The 25,496-nt window shown below is 33.8% G+C and overlaps 1 protein-coding gene across 1 annotated transcript; it reads right to left on the minus strand.

Annotated features, from left to right (window-relative positions):
- Positions 1-8,875: 8,875 nt before the first annotated feature.
- On the minus strand, positions 8,876-9,424 carry LOC121174345 (secreted RxLR effector protein 161-like). Its single transcript, XM_041013535.1, has one exon. The coding sequence runs from the start codon at positions 9,422-9,424 to the stop codon at positions 8,876-8,878; it is 549 nt and encodes a 182-aa protein (XP_040869469.1).
- Positions 9,425-25,496: the final 16,072 nt, after the last annotated feature.

The following is a 25,496-nucleotide window of genomic DNA, read 5'->3' on the forward strand; positions in this document are numbered from 1 at the left end:
ATCCCCCCTCAAGTTGGGGAATGAATGTCATTCATACCCAGCTTGGAACAGATAAAATGAAAAGCACCAGGAGCTAAAGCCTTTGTGTAATCACCAACAAGTTGTTGTGCTGAAGCAATAGGCAAGAGCTTGATCAAACCCGAAAGCAGCTTGTCACGAACCAAGTGACAATCAATCTCAATATGCTTGGTTCTTTCATGGAAGACAGGATTAGCTGCAATGTGGAGAGTCGATTTATTGTCACAGAACACCAAAGCAGGCTTATGAATAATACCAAAGTCATGAAGCAAATATGTGAGCCATTGAATTTCACAAGTTACAATAGCAAGGGCACGATATTTAGCTTCAGAAGAACTTCTTGAGACTGTGGCTTGCTTCTTAGATTTCCAGGATATAAGTGATGAACCAAGATAAACAGAAAAACCAGTAATGGATTTTCTAGTATCAATACATCTAGCCCAATTAGAATCGCTAAAGGCTTTGAGTTGAAGCTCATTGGTAGAAGGAAAGAAAATACCCAAACCAGGAGCAACTTTAATGTATCGAAGAATATGATAAAGAGCCGTGTAATGAGCAGTAGTAGGAGAAGCAATGAATTGACTTAGGTGGTGAACGACAAAGGTGATATTAGGTCTGGTATTTGTAAGGTATATTAACCTGCCAATTAAGCGTCTATATGAAGAAATTTTTGAATCAGAAAGCAATGATCCAGAGGATTGATGCAATCTGGTACATTAATCAAAAGGAGTAGAAATAGGCTTGGAATTTAACATGTCAGTATTGGTGAGAAGATCCAAAGCATACTTTCTTTGACAAATGTTAATACCAGAGGTTCCATGAGAACTTTAAATCCTAGAAAATACTTCAAATTTCCAAGGTCTTTGATCTTAAAAGTTTCATCCAGTAATATTGTAATATGAGAAATAATAGAGAGATCATTCCCACTCAGAACAATATCATCAACATAGACCAATAATGCAGTGAATGAATTTTCTCTTTTCAAAGTAAAGAGAGAATAGTTAGCAGCAGACTGTTTGAAGCCATGAGTCATAAGAAAAGTAGATAATCGAGCATACCATTGATGATTGGCCTATTTCAACCTATAGAGAGATCTTTGTAACTTATAAACTTGACCAGGTTTAGTAGATTTCATAGCTGGAGGTAGAACCATATACACCTCTTCATCAAAATCACCATGAAGGAACACATTATTGACATCAAGCTGTCTGAGAAACCACTTATTCAATGCAGCGAGTGCTAGCAAAAGTCAAACTGTAGTAATTTTTGCTATTGGAGAAAAAGTATCTAAATAGTCTAGACCTTCAATTTGGGTATAGACCTTAGCAACCAAGCGAGCCTTATACCGTTCAATAGAGCCATCTGCATTATGTTTGATCTTGTACACCCATTTGCAACCAATCAAATTTTTTATGCTGAGGTAAATTAGTAAGCACCCATGTATGATTCCTTTCTAAAGCAGAAATTTCATCATGCATAGCTCGAACCCATGAATCATGTTTATAGGCTTTAGTATAAGACTTAGGCTCAAAATTAGCAGAGACATTAAGAATAAAGTTGTGATAATGGGAAGAGAGCTTATTATAGGAAATCACAAAAGAAATAGGATGTTTGGTGCCTGGATGATTAGTGACAGTGGTTGATGCGAAATTGGTTTGATAGTCATTGTATTTGATGGGTCTGGTTCGAACTCTACCAGTCTTATGAATGGAATGTTTAGAGGAGGTGGGTTTAGTATATGGCTGGTCAACAGATATAGGTTCAGGTTGAGGAGGTAAGGGTGTAGGAGAAGGGTAATCTATAGGAGAAGAAAAGGCTTGTGGATTATGGGTAGTGATGGAAGGGTGAGCAAGGATGGTAGGGTCATTAATGTTGAGAGTGGAGAAGGGAAAGCAGTTCTCATAAAAAATGACATTTTGATACACTTCAATGGTTTGTGTATGGAGATTGTACACAATGTAACCTTTCTTGTGGGATTTAAAACCCAAAAACACACAAGGTAAGGCTCTAGGATCTAGCTTTTTTTCTGTTAGCACTAAGAGTGCTAGTGTAACATAGACAACCAAAAACTCGAAGTAAATTAACATCATATAATGCATAATAGAGTTTTTGATATGGGGACTCATTTTTCAGAAAAGGTGTAGGAATGATATTTATCAAAGTAGCAGCATGAAGTAAAGCATAGGACCAAAAAATGTTTGGTAGATTGAAACAAAAGGGCTCGAGTTACATTAAGTAAATGTTGATGTTTTCTTTCGACAATCCCATTTTGTTGGGGAGTTTCAACACAGGTTGTTTGATGAATAATACCAGTGGCTTGGAAGAAATGACTTATGATAAATTTGGCACCATTATCTGAGTGAATAGCTTTAACTTTTGTATCAAATTTCCTTTCAACAGATTTAATAAAACCTTGTAAAAGAGATTGAGTTTCAGCTTTAGAAGACATTGGCAAAACCCAAACAAATCTAGTATGGTCATCAACAATAGTAAGAAAATATTTATGACCATGTATAGAAGTGGTTGAACAGGGACCCCAAATATCAACATGTATTAAAGCAAAGGGAGAAAGAGAATGAGAACTGCTAATGGGAAAAATCAATTTCTTTTGTTTGGCTTTGTGACAAGCATCACAAATAATCTCTCTAATAGAATTTAAAATTGGATAATATTGTTTCATGGCTAACATTCTTTCATTGGATAAGTGTCCTAATCTACAATGCCATATATCAATGAGTATTTTATTACAAGAATTGACATAATTGGAGGGATTGAGTATAGCAAGGGATGTACTGCTGTGATGGCTAGAGGTTGACTTGAGTTTGTACAAACCAGATTCAACATCAATTGTACCAATCATCCTCTTGGTGGAGATTTCTTGTATCAAACATTTATTAGCCAAGAATACAAGTTGATAATGCATGGAATTAGTCAATTTGGAAATGGAGATCAAATTGAAATTGAAATTAGGTAGATACAACACATTAGTCAGAACAAGAAATTCTGAAATATGCATAGTCCCAAAGTATCTAGCAATCAGTTGTTTTCTATTAGGAAGGATAACAGTGTTGGGAGAAATTTGTTTACACTCACTATATAAATCAAGGAAATATGCAATGTGATCAGTAGCCCTCGAGTCAAGGAGCCAAGTATTGAGATCAAAATCATTGTTTATGGTGCAAATTATATGTAAAACACTTCCTATAACATAATTAGTTTTAGGAACTATACCAAGTTGATTGATATGGGTTGTCTGTGTAGAAGAAGAAGATCTAATGGTAGATGTCTGTTGTAGCAAACTTATTAGAGCTTGATATTGTTGTGATGTCAATTTCATTTCTGAATTATGTCCTTCCTGAATTGTAGTTACTGCTGCTGAATTCTCATTATTCGTTGGTTTTGTAGCTGTGCTATTGATATTAGCATCGAGGCCTTGTGCAAATGATGTTCTAGTGGATATCCATGTTTCTTGAAGCATTATGTCTCAATGTGGCCAGTGATACCACAGTAATTGCACACTTTGCCGCTTCTATCAGCATTTGAGCCTCTACCATTACCATGAAAAGTTCGATCTCCTCTTCCTCTATTCGATGAAAAATTACTTGGATAGCCATTCTTTTTCCAACAATCTTCAACAACATGTCCATTCTTCCCTCAATAGCTACACAAATTTCTAGAATGAGAAGTACTAGTAGCATTAATCAAGCTGAGATTATTCATATTAACAGTCCCATTGAGTTGTCTTTCTTGTTGAGTAGTGTATGAGAAAACTTTATTAATTGAGGGAAGAGGATCCATCATCAATATATTGGAACTGACATTGTTGTACTGATCATTCAATCCTCTTAAGAACTGCATAACTTGATCTTGTACTTTTCTTTGTTTCACAATTACAAGAGCATCACATAAACATTTTTAATGCAACTACATATTGGATCTGGTCTATATGATTCTAATTCATCCCATATTACTCTTAATTTTGTATAGTATTTTGTGACAGAGACATCACCTTGTTTGACGGAAGCAACTTCCTGCTGTAATTCTGAGATTCTCAACAAATCACCTTGTGAATATCTTGATTTTAGATCTCTCCAAATATCAACAGCATTATCCAACCATAATATACCCTGTTTGATTGAAGGTGATACTGAATGTATCAACCATGAAACCACCATATTGTTGGAACGTTTCCATGTAGTATGAAGAGCATGATTAGGCGCTAGTTGCGACAAAGAACCATCGATAAACTCCAGCTTATTTTTCGCACTGAGTGTAGTAGACATTGATCTGCACCATGAGTTATAATTTGTGGGATCAAGGAGAGGAGAAACAAGGGAGATTGATGGATTCTCACTCGAATGCACATAATATGGACTATGAGGATTGAGCAAATCCTCAAGTGCTGAAGGATTGGATGAAGCCATGGGAGAATTGAAACAATGCTTGTATCGAGGAAGAATAAAGAGAGTGCGCAGCAAAGCTCTTCAATTGAAGAGCTATGATACCATGTAAAACTCATGGCACAACTATTCTAAAATAGAGAGAAAAGAAACTTGAAGAAGAAGATGAAAGGAATGCTTCTCATTACTCAATTCAATCATGAATACAAATTATATACAAGAGTTTGTTCATAACAAACTAACTGATAAATAGTTATAACTACTCTAATTGAAATGGCTAAAACAGTTATAACTACTCTAACTAAAATGAGAGAGAAGGCTAATAGTGAGATTATGCAATGTTTGAAGAGACTGTAATAATGGAGTAACCTACCTTGGTATCATATTTTTACTCCAATTCTTCTCCTTTATCTATGAGTAAGTAGGATGTTCCATATTTCTTCTGTGATATCCGTCTTCAATATCCATGTTGTTTGCCAATTAATTTGAGTTGAGCTATATCTAAGGCTGGGTGCTTGGTTACGATAATGTTATAAAATAGTCTGCCATGTCTACCTCAATGACAATTTTACTTTATTTACTCATCCCTTCCAATTGAGTTACTCAGATAGTTTTGAGGTTTATATTCAAAATCACACTTAATACGCTTTTGCTGCATCTTTCTTCCCTCATTATTAGTCACCAAACACAGCCTATATTGAACCTTGAGATTGCTTAAAATTTGGATATACTTATTCTTGATGGGCAATTTTGGTTTGGAACTCTATAAATAAACTATCGTTAGAAAACTGATAGAAACATGGTGCTTTATTAGGAGGAAATATTTATAAAACCCAATTACAAAGATAAAGCATTGCCTTTGTTCCTTCTTTGAAACTATTTAACTAGGTACTTCTCCACCATATCTAGCATAGTATTTTTTCCCACTGCTCCTCCTTTGCTGCAATTCTGGTTCTTGATCTTCAACCCTTCATTTTCCCTTTTGTCTTGGTCCTGAGATTTACCTTCCCTTTCTGGGCCCTAACAGGAAAATTGAGATCATGCCTGGCCTGGAATTTCTTGAGCACTTACCTCTGAAGCTCTTCCCATGATACCATAGGATGACTGATCCCCCCCCACCCCATTGTTTATACAAATCATAAGCATGTCCTTCTAATACTTTTACAACCAATTGTAGTTTGTAGCTTCCCTTCCTTCTTCATGTCAAAGTTTTGTTGGATTTGAATCAGGCATCTACGTGCGTCATCTTGAAACACTGGGATTGTCAGACGTCCCTCCTTGAGTTCCTGGAACCTTCTATATGCACTACCCCCAACTTCAATATTGGAGTTCCAGTACCAGATTTTTTTCTTCTAGCAGATGTTGTTTATAAGCGAGATGCCCGATTGCTTCTAAATATCCCAGTCCAACTAACTTACTAACTCCCTTGCTAACAGATGCTTAAAGATATATATCTAACACAAACAAACACCTAATAGAAACATTTCACACCCTTTTCTGCATTATAATAATGTATGTAGAATTCCTTTCCTTAAAAGATTAGTTTGAAATCCTAGTTAAAGAAGTATGTTGTCCTAGAGGAGTTCTCTAGGCTATCATTCTGTTCCAGAGCAGAGCTTTATATATAGTGAGGTAAATTTTCCACTAAATTTTTCTGATATTGTGTACATGTTTTATTGACAGGTTGCAATATACTTGCCATGAGATCAATGGACAACGATTGTGGAAGGTTGAGCGATTGGCTCCCTGATCATTATTTTTTTTCTTTTCAATGCCTCTACTTGTGAAAAATAAAGGAAATAAATATTTTTCTTCAATATATTGAATTGTTCTATGCCAATTTCTATATACTTGAATCCTCTTTTTCTTGGAATTCTAAGTAGACTTGACCGCAGACCTACATTCAGTTGTAGAAGATCTGAACTATCAATCTTTGCAGAGCTATATTTTCAGGTATTGGAAATTGGGTGGTAGATGAAGTGTTATAACAAGTACAACCTTCATTTTCTAAATGATTGTGAATCTTTGTTGTTTTTCGTTATGATTTTAGTAGACGATAACGAAATTTAAACGTGACCTTAGAGTATATACATGGCTTATTAAGATTTAAGTTTTAATATTTTTCTCAATTTAGTCTTTTAAGTAATTTATACATATAATCCTATAGTGGATAGGCATAAAGCCTTAATCACATGAGTTTTAATTTACAATCCTATTTTTGAGAAATCATTTTAGAATCCTCAAATTTTGTTTAAAAAATATATTCTAAGATGGTTATCCAAAAATCATCTTAAAAGTCTACATATTTTTAATTTTTACTTTTTTAAAATATATTTTAAGATGATTTTTCAGAAAATTGTCTTAGAAACTTCCATTCTTTTGAAGAAAACAATTTCTAAGACGATTCTTAACAAAACCCTCTTAAAAATTGAAACTTCTAGTATAGTTTGAGAACTGTCATGAAAAATCAAGACTTTTCACAAGGACAACTTTAAAAACAACTAAACATCATCACAAAAAGGCCCTCAGAACCGTCATAAAAAATGATTTTTTAATAGTGCAACTTATGCAAAAGAATAAAATAAAAGAAAAAATATTTTTGTATTAGGTAAGAGTCAATTTCTCTCTTCATGCTATATACTGTATGGGGTCTTTTATTTTTATTATTTTTTATATTATTTTGTCTTTCTTTTTTCTAATGGTATTGATAGAGAACTATCCAGTGAGGAAGAGTTTGATTTGGGTGGACTCAACATAGATGAACCAATCACTTTAGCAAATAGTAAGAGGTTTCAAGAAGAACTTGGGGAAAAACTAGATTTTATCATGGAGGAAGAAAGAGAAGAAGAAGTGAAGCTCACAAATTTTAGCAAACTTTAAAATAAGATTTATTTTTGTTTTTTAATTGTATTTTGAGTCTATTTTTGGACTTGAGAGACACTTTCTTGAGTGTGTCTAATCTAAAATTTCATTAACAACTGCGAACTCTCAAGTCCAAAAATAGGCACAAAATACAATTAAAAAATGAAAATAAATCTTAATTTAAAAGTTGGTTAAAATTTGTGAGCTTCACTTGTTCTTCTTCTCTTTTCTTCATGGTAGAATTTAGTCGCCAAGTTTTTTTTTTTAGATTTCTTTACTCTTTGCTCTAATCCATCCATGTTGAACACACCTAAACCAAACACTTCATCCTTGGATAATCCTCTATCATGTATCCTTTTCTAATTTCTCCTTTTTTTTTCAATTTCCTTCGTCTTGCAACTATTTTTTTTCGTTCTTTTTCCCGTGTCTTATTCTTTTTTATTTCCCTTTTTCTCTTTTTTCTTTCTCTTATATATAATTTCTCTATTCTTTTTGGGTGAACAAAATCTACATTTGCTTGCAACTTTTTTGTCCAGTCTCTTATTCTTTTTTGATTTTTTTATTTCTGATTTTCCATACTCACCATTTTGTAGATAGCCCTTCTTTTCTTTCTCTGAATTTTTCTCTTCTGACAGAATAAAGAGAAACCGTACGCATTTGCACTGCTCTCTACAAATGGGGACCATAACCCCTTATATTGGTAACTGTCATCAGTTACCCCATATTTGATAATTATAATTTGGCCCCTCAAATTACAATATCACTGGTGTCTACACAATTATCCTTTCATGACATATATGCCCTTAGCCATACTTTTATATTGATTAGACCACTTTAATATTCTGGCTAATTATATAATGGCCCTAACTCATTCAATTATGTGATATATATATGACCCAAAATTGCTAACAATCTCCCACTGGTCAAATATATATATCCTTACAATCCTTATGAATGTGTTAGACTTTATGAGCTCAAAATTTGCCATTACATGCCTTGAGCATATTCCAAAAATCTTGTCCATTGATTACATCTGCATGTAGAACCAAAGCAGTTTTCATTGTATCAATCACAACTAAACTCATCAATGACCACTAATGCTGACAAAATCAAATGACATAGACTCATCATGAAATGTGTAACATGAAAATTATGTGAAGGTGGGGTCTGTACACGTCTATTTTCAACTGGTCCTACTTTACCTCAATGAGATCATTTAATAACCTTAATGTACAAAGTGTAATAACTGAATAATAAATCGTATGTATATAACCAAATATATCCAAAAGTCAATGTATGCGTACATAAAATCTAACATAGAACATAAAATACATAAAAGTGACTAACTCCCACTAAACCAAAGATTCCTCGAACTGTAAAACACCCATGTGAGCAACATGCTCATGAAAGACCTTGGGTGGAAGTCTCTTAGTAAGAGGATCTACTATCATGGAGTTTGTCCCTAAGTGTTCTATGGAAATCTGTCCACTCTGTACCCTTTCCTTAACAACTAGGAACTTGATGTCAATGTGCTTCGACTTGGTCGAGCTCCTATTGTTGTTAGAATACAATACATCTGATTTGTTGTCACAATATTACTTAAGCGGTCTTTCAATTCCTTCCATAATTTGCATCCCTGTGACAAAAACTTTCAGCCATATTCCATGATTTGATGCCTCATAGCATGCCACAAATTTTGCCGCCATGGTGGATGAAGTAGTAAGGGTTTGTTTGGCTCTGCGCCAACAAACCGCACCACTGGCTAATATGAAAATGTAACCTGAAGTGGATCTCAAACTATCTAGGCATCCTGCAAAATCCGAGTTAGAATACCCAATGATCTCCAACTGATCTGACCTCTTATATGTGAGCATATAGTATTTTGTTCTCTTCAAATACCTCATAACCCTTTTGGCTGCTTTCCAATGATCCATTCCTGGATTGCTTAAATATATGCCTAATACCCCAACTATGGATGGTATATTCGGACGCGTACATACTTGGGCATACATCAAACTCCCTACAACTGATGCATAGGGAATCTTCTGTATTTCCTGAATTTCCAAATTTCCTTTTGGGCACTGTTTGAGACTAAACTTGTCTCCCTTAGCAACTGGAGTATCCTCGGATTTATATTCCTGCATGCCAAACCTTTTAAGTACCTTTTCGATATAGCTCCTTTGTGATAATCCTTGAATACCCCGAGATCAATCTCGATGTATCTGAATTCCTAATACAAAGGAGGCATCACCAAGATCTTTCATTTTGAAGTTTCTTGATAGAAATCTCTTGGTTTTGTGAAACATGCCTATATCATTAGTGGCAAGCAGTATGTCATCAACATATAAGACTAGGAAAATGTATTTGCTCCCACTGAATTTGTGATACACATAATCATCAACAAGATTTATCTCGAAACCAAATGAGAGAATTACTTGATGAAATTTGTGGTACCATTGATGAGATGTCTGTTTTAGCCCATAAATGGATTTTGTCAGTTTGCAAACCATATTCTTTGGGTCTCCTGACATAAAGTTTTCTGGTTACACCATATAAGTTGTCTCATCAATGTTGCCATTGAGAAACACCGTCATAACATCCATTTGATGAAGCTCCAAATCATAATGTGCAACAAGAGCCATGATTGTCCTAAAAGAGTCTTTCGATGAAACTGGAGAGAAAGTTTCTTTAAAGTCAATCCCTTCCTTTTGGGTATAGCCCTTCGCCACAAGACGAGCCTTATACCTCTCCACATTACCATTGGAATCCTGTTTGGTCTTAAATATCTATTTGCAACCAATGGGTTTCTCACCTTCTGGTAATGGGACAAGTTCCCAAATTTTGTTGTCTTGCATGGACTTATACTCCTCATTCATTGCTTCAATCCACTTTTTTGAGTTGAAATCTTGCATGGCTTGATGGAAGTTGACTGGGTCATCTTTCATCATACCATTATTTTCCTCGTGTTCCTGGAGAAATACCACATAATCATTTGGAATAGCACTTCTCCTTTCTCTTGTGGATCTCCACAAAGGTATTGGCTCATGAAGCATAGGTTCTTGAGGATCTTGAGTTTATTCTTCATGAAAGACCAAATTATCTTAAGTGGGGGATTCAATAACAATATCTTATAGAGGTTCTGAATTTGCTTTATCAAAAGCAACTGTATGAATCGGTTCTGGAATTGTTACCGATTCTTCCTCTAAGACAAAGTCTCTAACCTTATTCTTCCTCCCAAACTCAATATCCTCAAAAAATGTGGCGGTTCCTGTCTCAAAAATTGTCTTTAGTTTGGGATCATAAAATTTATAGTCCCTGGATCTTTCAAAATAACCAATAAAGTAGCTGCTCACTGTTTGGGAGTCAATTTCCTTTCATTTGGCTTATAAGGCCTTGCCTCAGCTGGACATCCCTATACATGAAAATTTTTCAGACTAGGCTTTCGCCTAACCTGAAGCTCATAAGGTGTTTTGGTAGCTGCCTTGGTTGACACTCTATTTAGAATGTAAGCTGCAGTCTTTAGTGCCTCTCCCCAAAGTGACTCTGGTAAGTTAGAATAACAAATCATACTTCTTACAATATCCTTAAGAGTTATGTTTCATCTTTCAGCCACACCATTCATGCTAGGTGACCCTAGCATGGTGTATTGTGGGACGATTCCACATTCCTCTAGGTACTTGGCAAAAGGCCTCGGACGTTGTTCACCTGAACCGTCATATCTGCCATAGTATTCACCACCACAGTCAGATCTGACACACTTTATTCTTTTGTTGAGTTGATTTTCAACTTCAACTTTAAATGTTTTGAACACATCCAGAGATTGTGACTTTTCATGTATAAGAAACAAGTATGCATATCTAGAGTAATTGTCTATGAGTGATATAAAATACTGTTGACCATTCCATGAAGGTGTATGAAATGGTCCACAAATGTCTGTATATATCAATTCCAAGACGCCTGTAACTCTATATGCACCTAATTTCTTGCTTTTGGTCTATTTACCTTTAATGCATTCAACACAAACATCAAAGCTTCTGAAATCAATAGAATCCAAGATTCCACTTGACACAAGTCGTTCAATTCTGTTCTTAGAAATGTGACCTAAGCGCTTATGCCATATTACTCCTGAGTTTGTATTATTAATTCTATGCTTAGTACCACGCAATTCTGCATTAAAGGATTCACCATAGGAAGCTACAATATCAAGTAAATATAGATTATCATTAACCAAGAGTGAACCAGTTCCAACAATATTTGAATTAAAAGAAAACCTGAACACATTGTTTTCAAATGAACACAAATAACCCAATTTGTCCAAATAAGAAATTGAAACCAAATTTTGTCTAAATGAAGGTACAACAAAAGTGTCTTTCAAATCCAAATAAAAACCAATACATAATAATAATAATCTAAAGTTCCCTATAGCTTCCACTTCTACCGATTTACCATCTCCAACATAGATCCATCTTTCAAAATCAATTGGCTTCCGATAGCTTAGGCAACCCTGCATTGAAACACTGATGTTAGTAGTGGCACCAAAATCTAACCACCAAGTGTTTCTAGGTACTGAAGCTAAATTGACCTCAGAACAGACCAAAGTAAGAAATATACCCTTCTTTTCACGCCAAGCGATATTTGGTACATTTCTTCTTTACATGTCTAGGCTTATTGCAAAAGAAACAGTTGTCACCCTGATTTTGTTTCTTTTGTCCTAGACCCTTAGCAACTTCATTCTTGGGCTCCTCAATTCTTTTTCTTTTGCCCTTGTCCTTAGAGGTACTCACAACATGAGCACTTTCAATTCTTTCTTACTTCAGCCTTTCCTCTTCTTGCACACAGTATGAAATGAGCTCATTAAGAGACCATCTCTGCTTCTGACAGTTATAAGAGATATCTTAAACTGACTAAACTGTGAAGGAAGAGAAATCAGCACTAAAGGAATAAACAAGTCTTTTGATAGCTCAAACTTTAGTGCCTTTAATTTTGAAGCAATATTTGACATTCCCATAATGTATTCCCTGACATTTCCTTTGCCTTGATACTTCATGGAAATCAAGTTCTGAAGGAGAGTACTTGTTTCCGTCTTATCGCTGTTTGCAAAGCTCTTTTCAATTTTAGCAAGGAAATCTTTGGCACTAATTATATCTTCCGAAACAGTGCCCCTAAAGACCTCAGGAATGCCACACTTAATGATCATAAGACTCATGCGATTTGAGTGATCCCACTTCTCACGATGTTTCCTCTGTTCAGAGGTACTAGAATCTGTAGGAGAAGAGGGTTTCTCAATCCTTAATGTAAGGTCTAGATCCATACAACCAAGAACAATTTGCATGTTCTCTTTCCAGTCCTTAAAATTTGCACCATTAAGAACTGGAACCGAATTCAGATTAGCAGATATAGAAGCAACAACTGAAAAGATCAAAACAAAAAATACAATAAGCTCACATAGCATTCATCAATGCATTTAAATAAATAATGGTATATCTCATCACAAGATTTCCAGTGCACCATTAATATCAAGTCTTTGGACAGTAATATTAATTGCTAGTGAAATCCTTGTTGTAATGTACAAACATTGATAATAAAAGCATGTCAAATAACAAACCCATCTTTTGATGTGACTTATCATTCACATGCAAAACCTCATAATTATCTCATGTTTAACATCACAGGTGTGTATGTAACTTAATTAAATGATAACTTTCCTTTGGGCTAATCATCATTCATATAAATAATCACACACGTCAACATTTAACATTTCTCATGAACAATCTACACAAGAGAGATCACTTTGGTGATATCTTGAATCAATTAGCCCAATTAAATGCTAAATAATTAAAATGATATACCATAACTGAATTCTGAACATTGATGCACCAAATCCAAAATTAAAATGTTGCTTGAGTAAATTATTTTAACTTTATTTATTTATTTTAAATTTTAGAGGCCCATGATTATAATTTTAGTATACCGCAGTGGCCTCTAAAGGTAACAATAAACACATAAATTATGCATTTAAATTTATACCAAATGCTCTATATCATTGATCATTCTGCAGTAATGTAATAATCTTGTTTTGTTTCCTCAAAACATTGTACCTAATGTGTGTATGTTGTCCAAACATCATACATGAATCAAGTATGGGTGGCTCTGATACCAAATGTTGGGATTTAATTCCAAATATATGGATCCAATCAATCAGCCTAATTTTGATTCTAACAGACAATCATCAATCTTAACCACATACTTTCTATTCATGTAGAGAGAAAGTACTGTACAGAGATAAATAGAACCTCTTTGGGTTCCCATACTCAAAATCATGATGGAAAAACTATATAATATCACTGATATCTACACAATTATCCTTTCATGACATATATGCCCTTAGCCATACATTTATATTGGTTAGACCACTTTAATATTCTGACTAATTATATAATGGCCCTAACTCATTCAATTATGTGATATATATATATGTATGACCCAAAATTGCTAACATTTCTATCTGTTTGTGTATATAGTAATTATACTTCTTTATATCACTAGGCATGCATACAATATATAAAAATCTTATTAAACTAATATTAGTGTATACACACCAATACATTATGAAAAAAATTATAAAAATATTTGAATTTCTCACGTACACAACCTCAACTTCTTTGCACTAATTGTGGGTTAACATTTAGTTACAAATTCTGAATAATATAATCACATTTACATATATTCTCCTCCATTGATTCAATCCTCTAATCTATTTCCTTCCCTTTTTTAAAATTCATTTTCAATTCAATTCTCTCTGTCTTTGTTCCGCATTTGCACAGAGAAGAATATTGATGTCGCCGTCGCTAACAATAACACCACCACCACCACAAAAGTAGGTTTTGAAGGAGTGAAATGGAACAACCATAACCTAGAAAAGAAGCATTCCAATTTGAATGGCGAGGAGCACATGACAAAACAAATGGAGGCAGAAGAAGAGGAAGATCGAGAAGTTGATGAAGGCGAAGGAGAACAAGCTAGATGTCGCCAACCTTCGAGAACCCTTTTCACTAATCTTAGCCAGGTCGATGCTAAATTGCTTGACTAATTTCTTTGGCTTTGTTTTCTCTACTACCACCTTCTGTCAAAGCAATTGAGCAAAGCAAACAAAAAAAATGTAATCTTCATAGGTTGTTCTCACTCTTGTTTTTCATTTGTTTTATATATCAACTAGTCCGCAACCCGTGCATATGCACGGGTCGCTTGATTAGCATAATTTTAATGTTTGACATGCATTTTATATATATATATATATATATATATATATATATATACACGCCATCAAGCAGTAACAGATTAGTGTGTCAGTAGAAAATTGCTAAAGAACTCTGAACATTGTAAAAATATTCATATGAGAAAGTTAAATTTATAGGTAAATTAATAAATCAAAATGACACGACATCACAAAGGCACCGACTGTCAAGTTACCAAAAATGTGTTGTCAGTTAAAATAGGAACCAATCAAATAAAACAAAAGATTTTCTTTAGAGCAATAAAGATAGCAACAAAAAAGAAATTGAGTGTCAGTCAATTGATGTTGATTATGGTCAGAGAGTATGCTTTATATTTACTTCTAACACATAAGCTTGAGACACACAACAATCAGAAGTTATGAACTAAGCAGGAATAGCCATAAAAACCATGAAGGATAAAAAAAATCCTACCTTCAAGTAGATGTCTATAGCTCTGTACAGACCATTATGATTTGGTCTAGCAAAATCAATAATGGATTGTGATTAGAAGCTGAAATACAAAGTGCAATGAATAGAACTTTAAAGTGGGACTTGTAAGTTGTAACACAAACTTTATATCAATTTCAATTTGTCAATTGAATTAATAACAAAAGAAAAAGAATCATACAATATTTCAAACATGCTTAGGCTCCATTGAGATATATAATATCTAAATTATAGTTTAATAGACTTTGTTTACTCAAGTGCTGAATACAAAGTTTGCAACGACAACTTTGTGAACAAAGTTTGGTTTATATTATATGCAGTTTTTGTCAACTTAATTAGAGGGAAATTAGAGCAAATAGAATACTAATTTTACTTTCTCTCTATATGAGATCATCACCAATTTAACTCACCATTCACACATAGAGAAGATGATTGGCCTTCCAGTTTTTAACAAAGCTTCACTCATTGGTGGATACCTGTTCTAACAAAGCTTAATTGTTTGTATTTAAAGATCATGCATACCTTTCTATGGCTAATATACCATTATTTTCACAATTATCATACTTCAAGTAGCCAACTCCCTAAAATTTATAAAAGATCAGTCCGTGAACAACAATGACTCCTTCGTTCACAGAACAATAAATCAAAATACATACCACTATTCTAATCAAAATACTTAAAAGAGAAGTTGTTTCAACCAAATCAAATCAATAACAATACACAACTCTTCTACAACAAAATGAAAATGAATAAAAAAAAGAATCTTATATATCATGCTTTGCTTTCACGCTCTTCTTATCCCAACATATTAATAGAGGAAAACCCAAAAACATGGTTAAAAAATGGTAAAGAATAGAAAATAAAACTTCCTCAACCACTTTATGGTATTTCTGTAGTACGGAGTATATATTAAAATTTCTTGAACTCTCTACATTATTATAAGCATTTCCTGTGAACAATTGAAGGGCCAGATTCATCATATTTTGCCTTTGCAATCCACATTTGCTCTCAGGAAAGAAAAAAATTACCAGGAAAACATTTAAGTGTTATAAGAAAAAAGCATCAGTTCAGTACTAAGATAGTGTTAGCACAACTTTTAGGTTCTTTTCTTAAAAAGGAGAAGTTGAACCAAAAATAATTCTAAAATGATCCTAGAAAATAATAGTAAATTTTTAGTGAAGAAAGCGCAAAAAGGGCTTTCACAAAAGTTAATTAGAGAAGCTTCTTGTTTTAAGAGGGAAGATAAAAAAAGGTTGTACAATTACCATACACTATCAACCTCTGCAAACTACATTTATTTCACATCAATTTTAATTTAAACCAATTTCCTTTCCCTTTAATAACCTGTCCTAAACATACAAACACAGAGTCTCAAAAACACATACACATCCATAAAAACAATATTTTTGATTTATATTTACGAATCTAGAAAAAAAAATTAAAACACAAAAATGAGTGAAAGTAATAAAGAAGATGGGTAAATGTAATAATACCAAAAAATCTTACATGTAACAAAGGTAACGAATGATGAGTGTATCCAACACCCGTGAAGTAGAGAGCAAAAGGTATATCATTTGCAAGGAAAGTGAGGTCCGAAACAAAAATAAAACAGAGAACCATGAGTATATCTCCAAATCAAGAAAATTTTCAAAAATGAAAATAAGGGAACATAAAAATTAAAAACCTTACCCGTAAGGAAAGTGAGGTTAAAAATGAAAATGAAGCAAAGAACGATGAGTATATTTCCAAATTGGGAAAAATTTTAAAAAATGAAAATAGGAAAATATAAAACCTAAAAACCTTACCTATAACCAAAGGCTTCTATGAAGTGATAGCCATGTTCGATCCAATATCCAGCACCGATGTCTTGAGAGGATGAGTACCGAGAGGAAAGTGAAGCAAAGAACGATGAGTACCAACAGAAGAAGAGATTAATGGAGTTCCCTGAATAGTTTCCAGAATCAACAATACAAAACCACACAAATTTCATTCATATGTTATCAAAGCCAAGTGATGTACCTGTTGGAAGGTGCTGAGGGATGCCAAAATGGAGCCTCCAATCCAAACACTGTACTTCCTCTTTGGTGGTGCCACCACCTTAATTTTCATGCTGCTTGGTGCTAATGCTGTGATCTCCTTGCTCATCCTATCAGCAATGCCAGGGAACATTGTTGAGCCATCACTCAACACAATGTTACCATAGAGGTCCTTCTTGATGTCAATATTTCCAAAATGATTTCCTAAAGCATTGGCAGATGCAAGAAAGGCTTACCAAACTCTCCAAACAGCTGGAAAGTGGAAGAATTAATTCTTGTGGATGAAATGTATTTAACATCTGCCTATAATTGGCAGATGCAAGAAAGGCTTTTTAGTTTTATCAGTATGCAATTGATAAATGCTATTTGGTTTTCTGACCCAGTTTGAAATTTCATGTGTATGTCTAATTTGATACTTCAAGTTACTACATACTATGTAGCAATTGTGGTCAAGAGTGCACTTGGTTTCACGTTCACTTTTTGATCAACAATCATAGCGTGTGTACCTGAATGGTATTTTGCATCTTTAACTCTCAAAACATGGTTACTTTTTTCACCTCCTCAGTTGCAGCTTGACCATCCTGTCAAAACAGAAATACTGAATGATGTAAGAAACAATCTAAGGTTATCATAAAAATTGCAAGAAAAATGGAACTTTAATCAAGAAAATCACAGCTGATAAAAAAATAGATAACCTTATGCTAATTAAAAAAAAAATCATTTCATATATAGCCTTTGCAACCCAGTTGCCAAACTCATTTTAGTGTTGTTTTGCTGCATAAAGACTTCATAGCCCTTGAATAATCCAAAACTTACAAAATGTGTTTAATTAGAATTAAGAGAATAACTCAACCAAACACTTAAATCCATTGATCGCAGAGTTTAACTGCAGTAAATAAAGGAAGAAAGTTTTATACCTCCATGCCATTGATGTGATATGAACTTAGCTTTTAGAGTGTGTCTTCATGGTTCAAGATCTGACTTGAGGAAATGTTTTAACTTGTCTTCAAGGAAATCATTCCCAAACATCTGAGAAAAAATAAAGAATACAAATTTTTAGCCACAATCTCTTCAAAGACTTTTTAAAACATAGAAGAAAGCATTTATGCATGTTCCATAAACCATGAGGAACCACATTATGAACCTAACCAACTCCATCTAAACTCCAAAGGAAAAAAGAAGGCCTTTAGGACCCGCTAGTTGCCATTACAAACCCCATTCCTTTTTTGTCATCGAAAAGTCATGTCTAACAACGCAAAAGTTCTCAACGAACCCTATAAAAACTCCTTCTCCAGCAGTCTCGAACCCACCATCTTGAAACCATGCTCCCTATGGCAGACCCAAAAACTGTGGTGTATGCATAGTCGCAGTCCTTACAAAAAAATCGAAAACCACATTGGACACTTCACTGCTCCTTGATAGTTTCTCTGCCTTCATGATTAAGAAATTTCAAAGGGTAAGAATACTTTTCCATGTTAATAATCTGCTAGAATGTAGCTAAAATTGAACAATGGAAGTTCTGCTCCACTTAGTTGATTCCCTTCCAAGCCTAACTCACCTGAAATTTCTGATAAGTCTGTACTCTTCATTAGATTAAAGACTGGTATTTCGCTATTGTTGTTGTAACTAGAAGCTAATGAAATTGCTGGCAAATAAAAAGGAAGAGAGAGTATATAGAAGTCAATATTAAAAAATAGTGTGTAACACCTTGTCATTCATTCATCAAAGGGATAAGAAAAAATACTTAGGAAAATAAATATATTACCTTTAGGTTTTCTCTTAAACCTCCATACCAGAAATATATCAATTCCAAGGCAGATTAGCCCCACCACAACAACTAATATTATCCAAATTTTGGTCTTTTTCTCCCCACCGTCTGTATTTGAAAACAGAGAAATCATATGTTGTAATTATAACTTGACAGTTAGGGAAACTTGTGAGAACTTGTCTGAAATTTGAAGTGATGTTTCCCTTCCCATCATATTCATGCATAGACAACAAATTAACAGATATTCTCCCCCATATGCAATATGGGAAGATTTTCTTATTTAATGTACTAAGAAAATGTTTTCTTGTGCATTGAAAATTGGAAGAATGCATATAAGATGGGATGTAAGATGGATTTGTTTATCAAAATTAAAAAAAGTTAAAAAAACTAATCAATGAATGAAAATATAGACAAAATACTTTGTTATTGTTACCTAAATCAGCATCAGCAAGACGGATGTTGAGTAAACTTCCAAGATTATTTTTAGTGTGTTGAACATTGACTAACTCCCCATACCAAATCATGCACCCAATTTCAATAGTATATGAATAAGCAGTGCAAGAACTATTCTGCAGACAATAGCTATGACAATCTGCATCACCAACAAAATTCTCCAATCATGTAAAATACGGCAACTTGGTACACCTTTGCTCCAAGAAACCATCTTCTCCAACACTAACCTCAGCTCCAGAAGAACTACTATTAACAGCTCTCTCAGTCTCAATCTTTAGTGGAGTCTTCCTCCCACACCCCCTTGACCAATTCCTATTATTCCACTCCTCCCAATGCACTGGCTGAAACCCTTGCATGTAACTACAAACAGGAGAGTTACCCATATCACACACTGCAAAACTGCCACAAAAGTTATCATTCCATTGTTTCCCATCTTAATAGTGCTCACACTCCTTACATTAAATTAAACAAAAAAGTTAATAGTGTATAAGCAAAGCTTCATGGTGAATCAAAGGTGATTCAAAGGTGTTTTGATGATAACAATGCGGATAACAAAAGATGATGACAAAGGTGATGATAAAAAGCTCAAAGTTCAATCAAAGAACAACTCAAGTGAATTAAAGATCAATCAAATAACAAATCAAGTGAATCAAGAACAATTCAAGAGTTCAAGATAAGAATCAAGAAGAATTCAAGACTCAAGAAGAAAGTTAAGAGTCAAGAATCAAGATTCAAGGTTCAAGATCTCAAAAATCAAGATCAAGATTCAAGAATCAAGATTCAAGACTCAAGATTCAAGAATCAAGAGAAGGCTTAATCAAGATAAGTATAAAAAGTTTTCTCAAAAATTGAGTAGCACATGATTTTTCTCAAAACATGTTTACCAAAGAGTTTTTACTCTCTGGTAATCGATTACCTGATTGCTGTAATCGATTACCAGTAGCAAAATTGTTTTGAAAAAGTTTTCAAATTGAATTTACAACGTTCCAATTAATTTCAAAAGGTTGTAATCGATTACAATGTTTTGGTAATCGATTACTAGTGCCTTTGAACGTTGAAATTCAAATTCAAATGTGAAGAGTCACATCCTTTCACATAAAAGCTTTATGTAATCGATTACACTGATTTGGTAATCGATTACCAGTGATTGTTTCTGAATAAAATCAAAAGATGTAACTCTTCAAATAGTTTTTGACTTTTTCAAATTGGTTTTAAGTTTTTCTAAAAGTTATAACTCTTCTAAATGGTTGTCTTGACCAGACAGTGAAGAGTCTATAAAAGAAAGGCTTTGTTTTGCATAGTCAATCTTGAACACTTATTCATGCAATCCTTTACAAGCCTTGAATCTCTTTGAACTTCTTCTTCTTCTTTGTACCAAAAGCTTTTCAAAGTTTTCTGGTTTTCTAAACCTTGAAAACTTGTGCTATTCATCTTTTCATCTCTTCTCGCTTTGCCAAAAAGAATTCGCCAAGGACTAACCGCTTGAATTCTTTTTGTGTCTCTCTTCTCCCTTTTCCAAAAGAATGAAGGACTAACCTCCTAAATTCTTTTGTGTCTCCCTTCTCCCTTGTCAAAGAATTCAGAATGACACAGTCTAAGAATTCTTTTGATTCTTCCCTTTCCCTAATACAAAAGTGTTCAAATGACTAACCGCCTGAGAATTCTTTTGTATCCCCATTCACAAAGTATCAAAGGTTTAACCACCTGAGATCTTTGTCTTAACACATTGGAGGGTACATCCTTTGTGGTACAAGTAGAGGGTACATCTACTTGGGTTTGACTAAGAACAAGAGAGGGTACATCTCTTGTGGATCAGTTCTAGTGGAGGGTACATCCACTAGGTTCAAAGAGAACAAGGGAGGGTACATCCCTTGTAGATCTTTGCTTGTAAAATGATTTTTACAAGGTTGAAAGAAATCTCAAGGACCCCAGGTCGCTTAGGGACTGGATGTAGGCACGGGTTGTTGCCGAACTAGTATAAAAACTCTTGTGTGTTTGTCTCCTTCTTTGCTACTCTTTTACTTTCTGTTGTGCACTTTAATTTCCGCTTTTACTTTTGGTTAAGTTTCTCTTCTACTCCTTATTCTCTTAAAAACATAAGTAAAAGCCCTAGAAGAGTAAATTTTTAATTAGTAAAGATTTAGGAATAATTAATTCAACCCCCTTTCTTAATTATTCTGAGGCGACTTGATCCAACAAGTGGTATCAGAGCAGGTTTCTTGTAGAAAGTTTAACAACTTCAAGATTAATGGCCTCTTTAGATTCTTCTTTCAAAAGTATTTTCAGGAACAGGTTATTCCAAGATCATGATGAAGACCAAGTCAACTTGTGTCTCATGATAAAATCTGATGAGAATAACAAAGAAGATTCTATAAGGAAGAAGTGGTACATAGACAGTGGATGTTCCAAGCACATGGCGGGAGATGTATCCAAATTCACAACCATTTCCCCCAAGAAAAGTGGACACGTTACATATGGCGACAACAACAAAGGCAAAATTATTGGAGTTGGTAAAATAGGTAAGAGTTCTTCTACTCCTATTGAAAATGTGTTGCTTGTAGAAGGTTTGAAGCATAACTTATTAAGTGTTAGTCAATTATGTGATAGAGGATATAAAGTATCTTTTGATTCTGAAAAATGTGTTATAAAGCATAAGCATGACAAAGATATTTAAAATATAGGTTTTAGAGAAAATAATGTTTACATGATTGATTTAAAACAAAAATCTGAAAATGATAGATGCTCTTTAAGTAAAGATTGTGATCCATGGTTATGGCATAAGAGAATTGCTCATATTAACATGGATAATCTAAATAGATTAATTTCAAAAGATCTAGTTATTGGTTTGCCTAAAAGGTAAACAAACAAAAGTATCTTTTAAATCTAAAAATGTTGTTTCTACCACTCAACCATTGCAATTATTACACATGGATTTGTTTGGACCATCTAAGGTCATGAGATTTGGTGGAAGTTACTATGCATTAGTAATTGTTGATGACTATGCTAGGTATACTTGGACTTTATTTCTTACTAATACAAATGATGCATTTCATGCATTTAGAAGACTTGCGAAAGTCATTCAAAACAAAAAGAATCTCAAAATTATCTCCATCAGAAGTGATCATGGAGGTGAATTTGAAAACAATGATTTTTAAATGCTTTAAGATGAATATGGCATAAAACACAACTTTTCTGCCCCTAGGACACCCCAACAAAATGGAGTAGTAGAAAGGAAAAATAGATCCCTAGAAGAAATTGCTAGAACTCTTTTAAATGACACACCACTTCCAAAATACTTTTGGGCAGAAGCGGTTAACACCGCATGTTATATTATAAACAGAGCCTTAATCAGACTCATTCTTAAGAAAACCCCATATGAACTTTTTAATAATAGAAAACCAAATATTGCTCATTTACATGTTTTTGGATGTAAATGTTTTATTCTAAACAATGGTAAAGAAAGCCTAGGAAAGTTTGATGCCAAGGCAGATGAGGGTATCTTCCTTGGGTATTCCTTACATAGTAAAGCATTTAGAATATACAACAAAAGAACCATGACAATTGAGGAATCAATACATGTTACTTTTGATGAAACTAATATTACCTCCCCGAGAAAGGAGTTTCTTGATGATATTGCAGATACTTTGGAAGATACACAAAATGAAGAAAAAAAATTAAAAAGAAAAAGAGATGATGAAGACAAGGATGATCAAGATGACACAACACAAGAAAATGATAATCTTCCCAAAGAATGGAAAACTTCAAGAAATTATCCTCTTGACAACATCATCGGTGATATCTCAAAAGGGGTAACAACTAGACACTCTCTTAAAGATTTATGCAATAATATGGCATTTGTTTCATTAATAGAACCGAAAAACTTTAAGGAAGCTATTATAGATGACCATTGGATAGTAGCTATGCAAGAAGAATTAAATCAATTTGAAAGAAATGATGTATGGGAATTAGTAGAAAAACCTTCAGATTATCCAATCATAGGAACTAAGTGGGTATTTAGAAATAAATTGGATGAAAATGGTATAGTAATTAGGAATAAAGCTAGACTTGTAGCAAAAGGATATAACCAAGAAGAAGGTATAGACTATGAAGAAACTTTTGCACCTGTAGCTAGATTAGAAGCCATTAGAATGTTATTAGCATATGCATCTATTATGAATTTTAAACTTTATCAAATGGATGTCAAGAGTGCTTTCTTAAATGGTCTAATTCAGGAGGAGGTATATGTGGAACAACCTCCTGGGTTTGAAGACTTACAAAAACCAGACCATGTCTATAATTAAAGAAGACACTTTATGGCTTAAAACAAGCACCAAGGGCTTGGTATGAAAGATTAAGTAAATTCCTATTAGAAAAGAATTTTACTAGAGGGAAAGTAGATACCAATTTATTCATAAAAAGGAAGGATAATGATATCTTGTTGGTACAAATTTATGTTGATATAATTTTTGGATCTACTAATGAATCTTTGTGCAAGGAGTTTTCTATTGATATGCAAAGTGAGTTTGAGATGTCCATGATGGGTGAGTTAAATTACTTTCTTGGACTACAAATCAAACAAACAAATGATGGGATCTTTGTCAATCAAGCAAAGTATTGCAAAAAACTCATTAAGAGATTTGGAATGGAAAACTCAAAACACTTGGCTACTCCTATGAATACAAGTTGTTATCTTGACAAAGATGAATCCGATCAACCTGTTGATCCAAAGCAATACAGAGGTATGATTGGATCTCTTTACTTATCTGCAAGTAGGCCAGATATTATGTTTAGTGTATGCATGTGTGCAAGATTTCAATCAGATCCAAAGTTTTCACATTTAATGGCAGTAAAAAAAATCATAAGATATCTATTAGGAACAATTAGTTTAGGATTATGGTACCCTAAGAATTCTTTATGCAAACAAGTAGGATACTCAGATTCAGATTTTGCTGGATCAAAAACAGATAGGAAAAGTACTAGTGGTACATGTCAATTCATAGGGTTTGCACTTGTTTCTTAGAATAACAAGAAACAAAATAGTGTAGCATTATCCACAGCAGAAGCAGAATACATTTCTGCTGGTAGTTGTTGTGCACAAATTTTGTGGATGAAGCAACAACTATTTGACTATGGAATAATATTAGATCACATTCCCATAAAATGTGACAACACAAGTGCTATAAACATATCTAAAAATCCAGTTCTTCACTCTAGAACCAAGCATATAGAAATTAGGCATCATTTTATTAGAGATCTTGTTTTAAAAGGTGATGTTGTTTTAGAGTTTGTTGATACTAAAAATCAACTTGCAAACATCTTTACAAAACCACTAAGTAAAGATACCTTCTATAACATTAGAAGAGAATTAGGACTAATAGATGTTAGTGACTTATCAAAATAAATCTCTATTATTATTATGGTATTTGAACAATTTATTATTTCCTTACTTGCATGATATGTTTGAACAAATATTAAGTATGTTATTTGGCTATGTGGATTTTATAATTAATCTATTCATGATTGTTGCTTCATGGTTTTCATGGTTCTTGCTTCTTGCTTCATGATTTGGTTGATATTTTTCCATGAAGATTGTTTGAATGTTTAGTTATATTTGCATACTTAAATTTTGATACGCACTTTGGCTTTTTGTTGATGCCAAAGTGGGAGAGAAATGGGATTAAAATCAAGAACTCACATGAGTAATCAATTTAATTTTAAGATATGCACAAATTCAAAAACAAAGGGGGAGAATTTATGTGAGTGATCGACTAGGAAAAAGTGTGTGTGTGTTTCTTGATTTCAGAAGTTGTCATCATAAAAAAGGGGGAGATTGTAGAAGCAAAGCTTCATGGTGAATCAAAGGTGATCAAAGGTGTTTTGATGATAACAATGATGATAACAAAAGATGATGACAAAGGTGATGACAAAAAGCTCAAAGATCAATCAAAGAACAACTCAAGTGAATCAAAGATCAATCAAAGAACAACTCAAGTGAATCAAGAACAATTCAAGAACTTTTAGGAGTATGAATCATTTCTCTTTTACCTCTTTCCATTCTTCTTGATGTAATAACAGTCCACTCTGCAGGATTCGGTTCTTGATTTGGCTCTTCTTGGTCCTTTTGTGGCTCTTCTTGCTCCTTTTGTGTTTCTTCTTGCTTTTCTTCAATCTTCTTGGCAGCCTTAGTTTCAGTTGGCTTATTTCTATTCAGTGTCTCCTCATTTTGCTTGGTAGGTTT

This window comes from Glycine max, chromosome 20, assembly GCF_000004515.6.
Source record: "Glycine max cultivar Williams 82 chromosome 20, Glycine_max_v4.0, whole genome shotgun sequence".
Classification (NCBI taxonomy): Eukaryota; Viridiplantae; Streptophyta; class Magnoliopsida; order Fabales; family Fabaceae; genus Glycine; species Glycine max.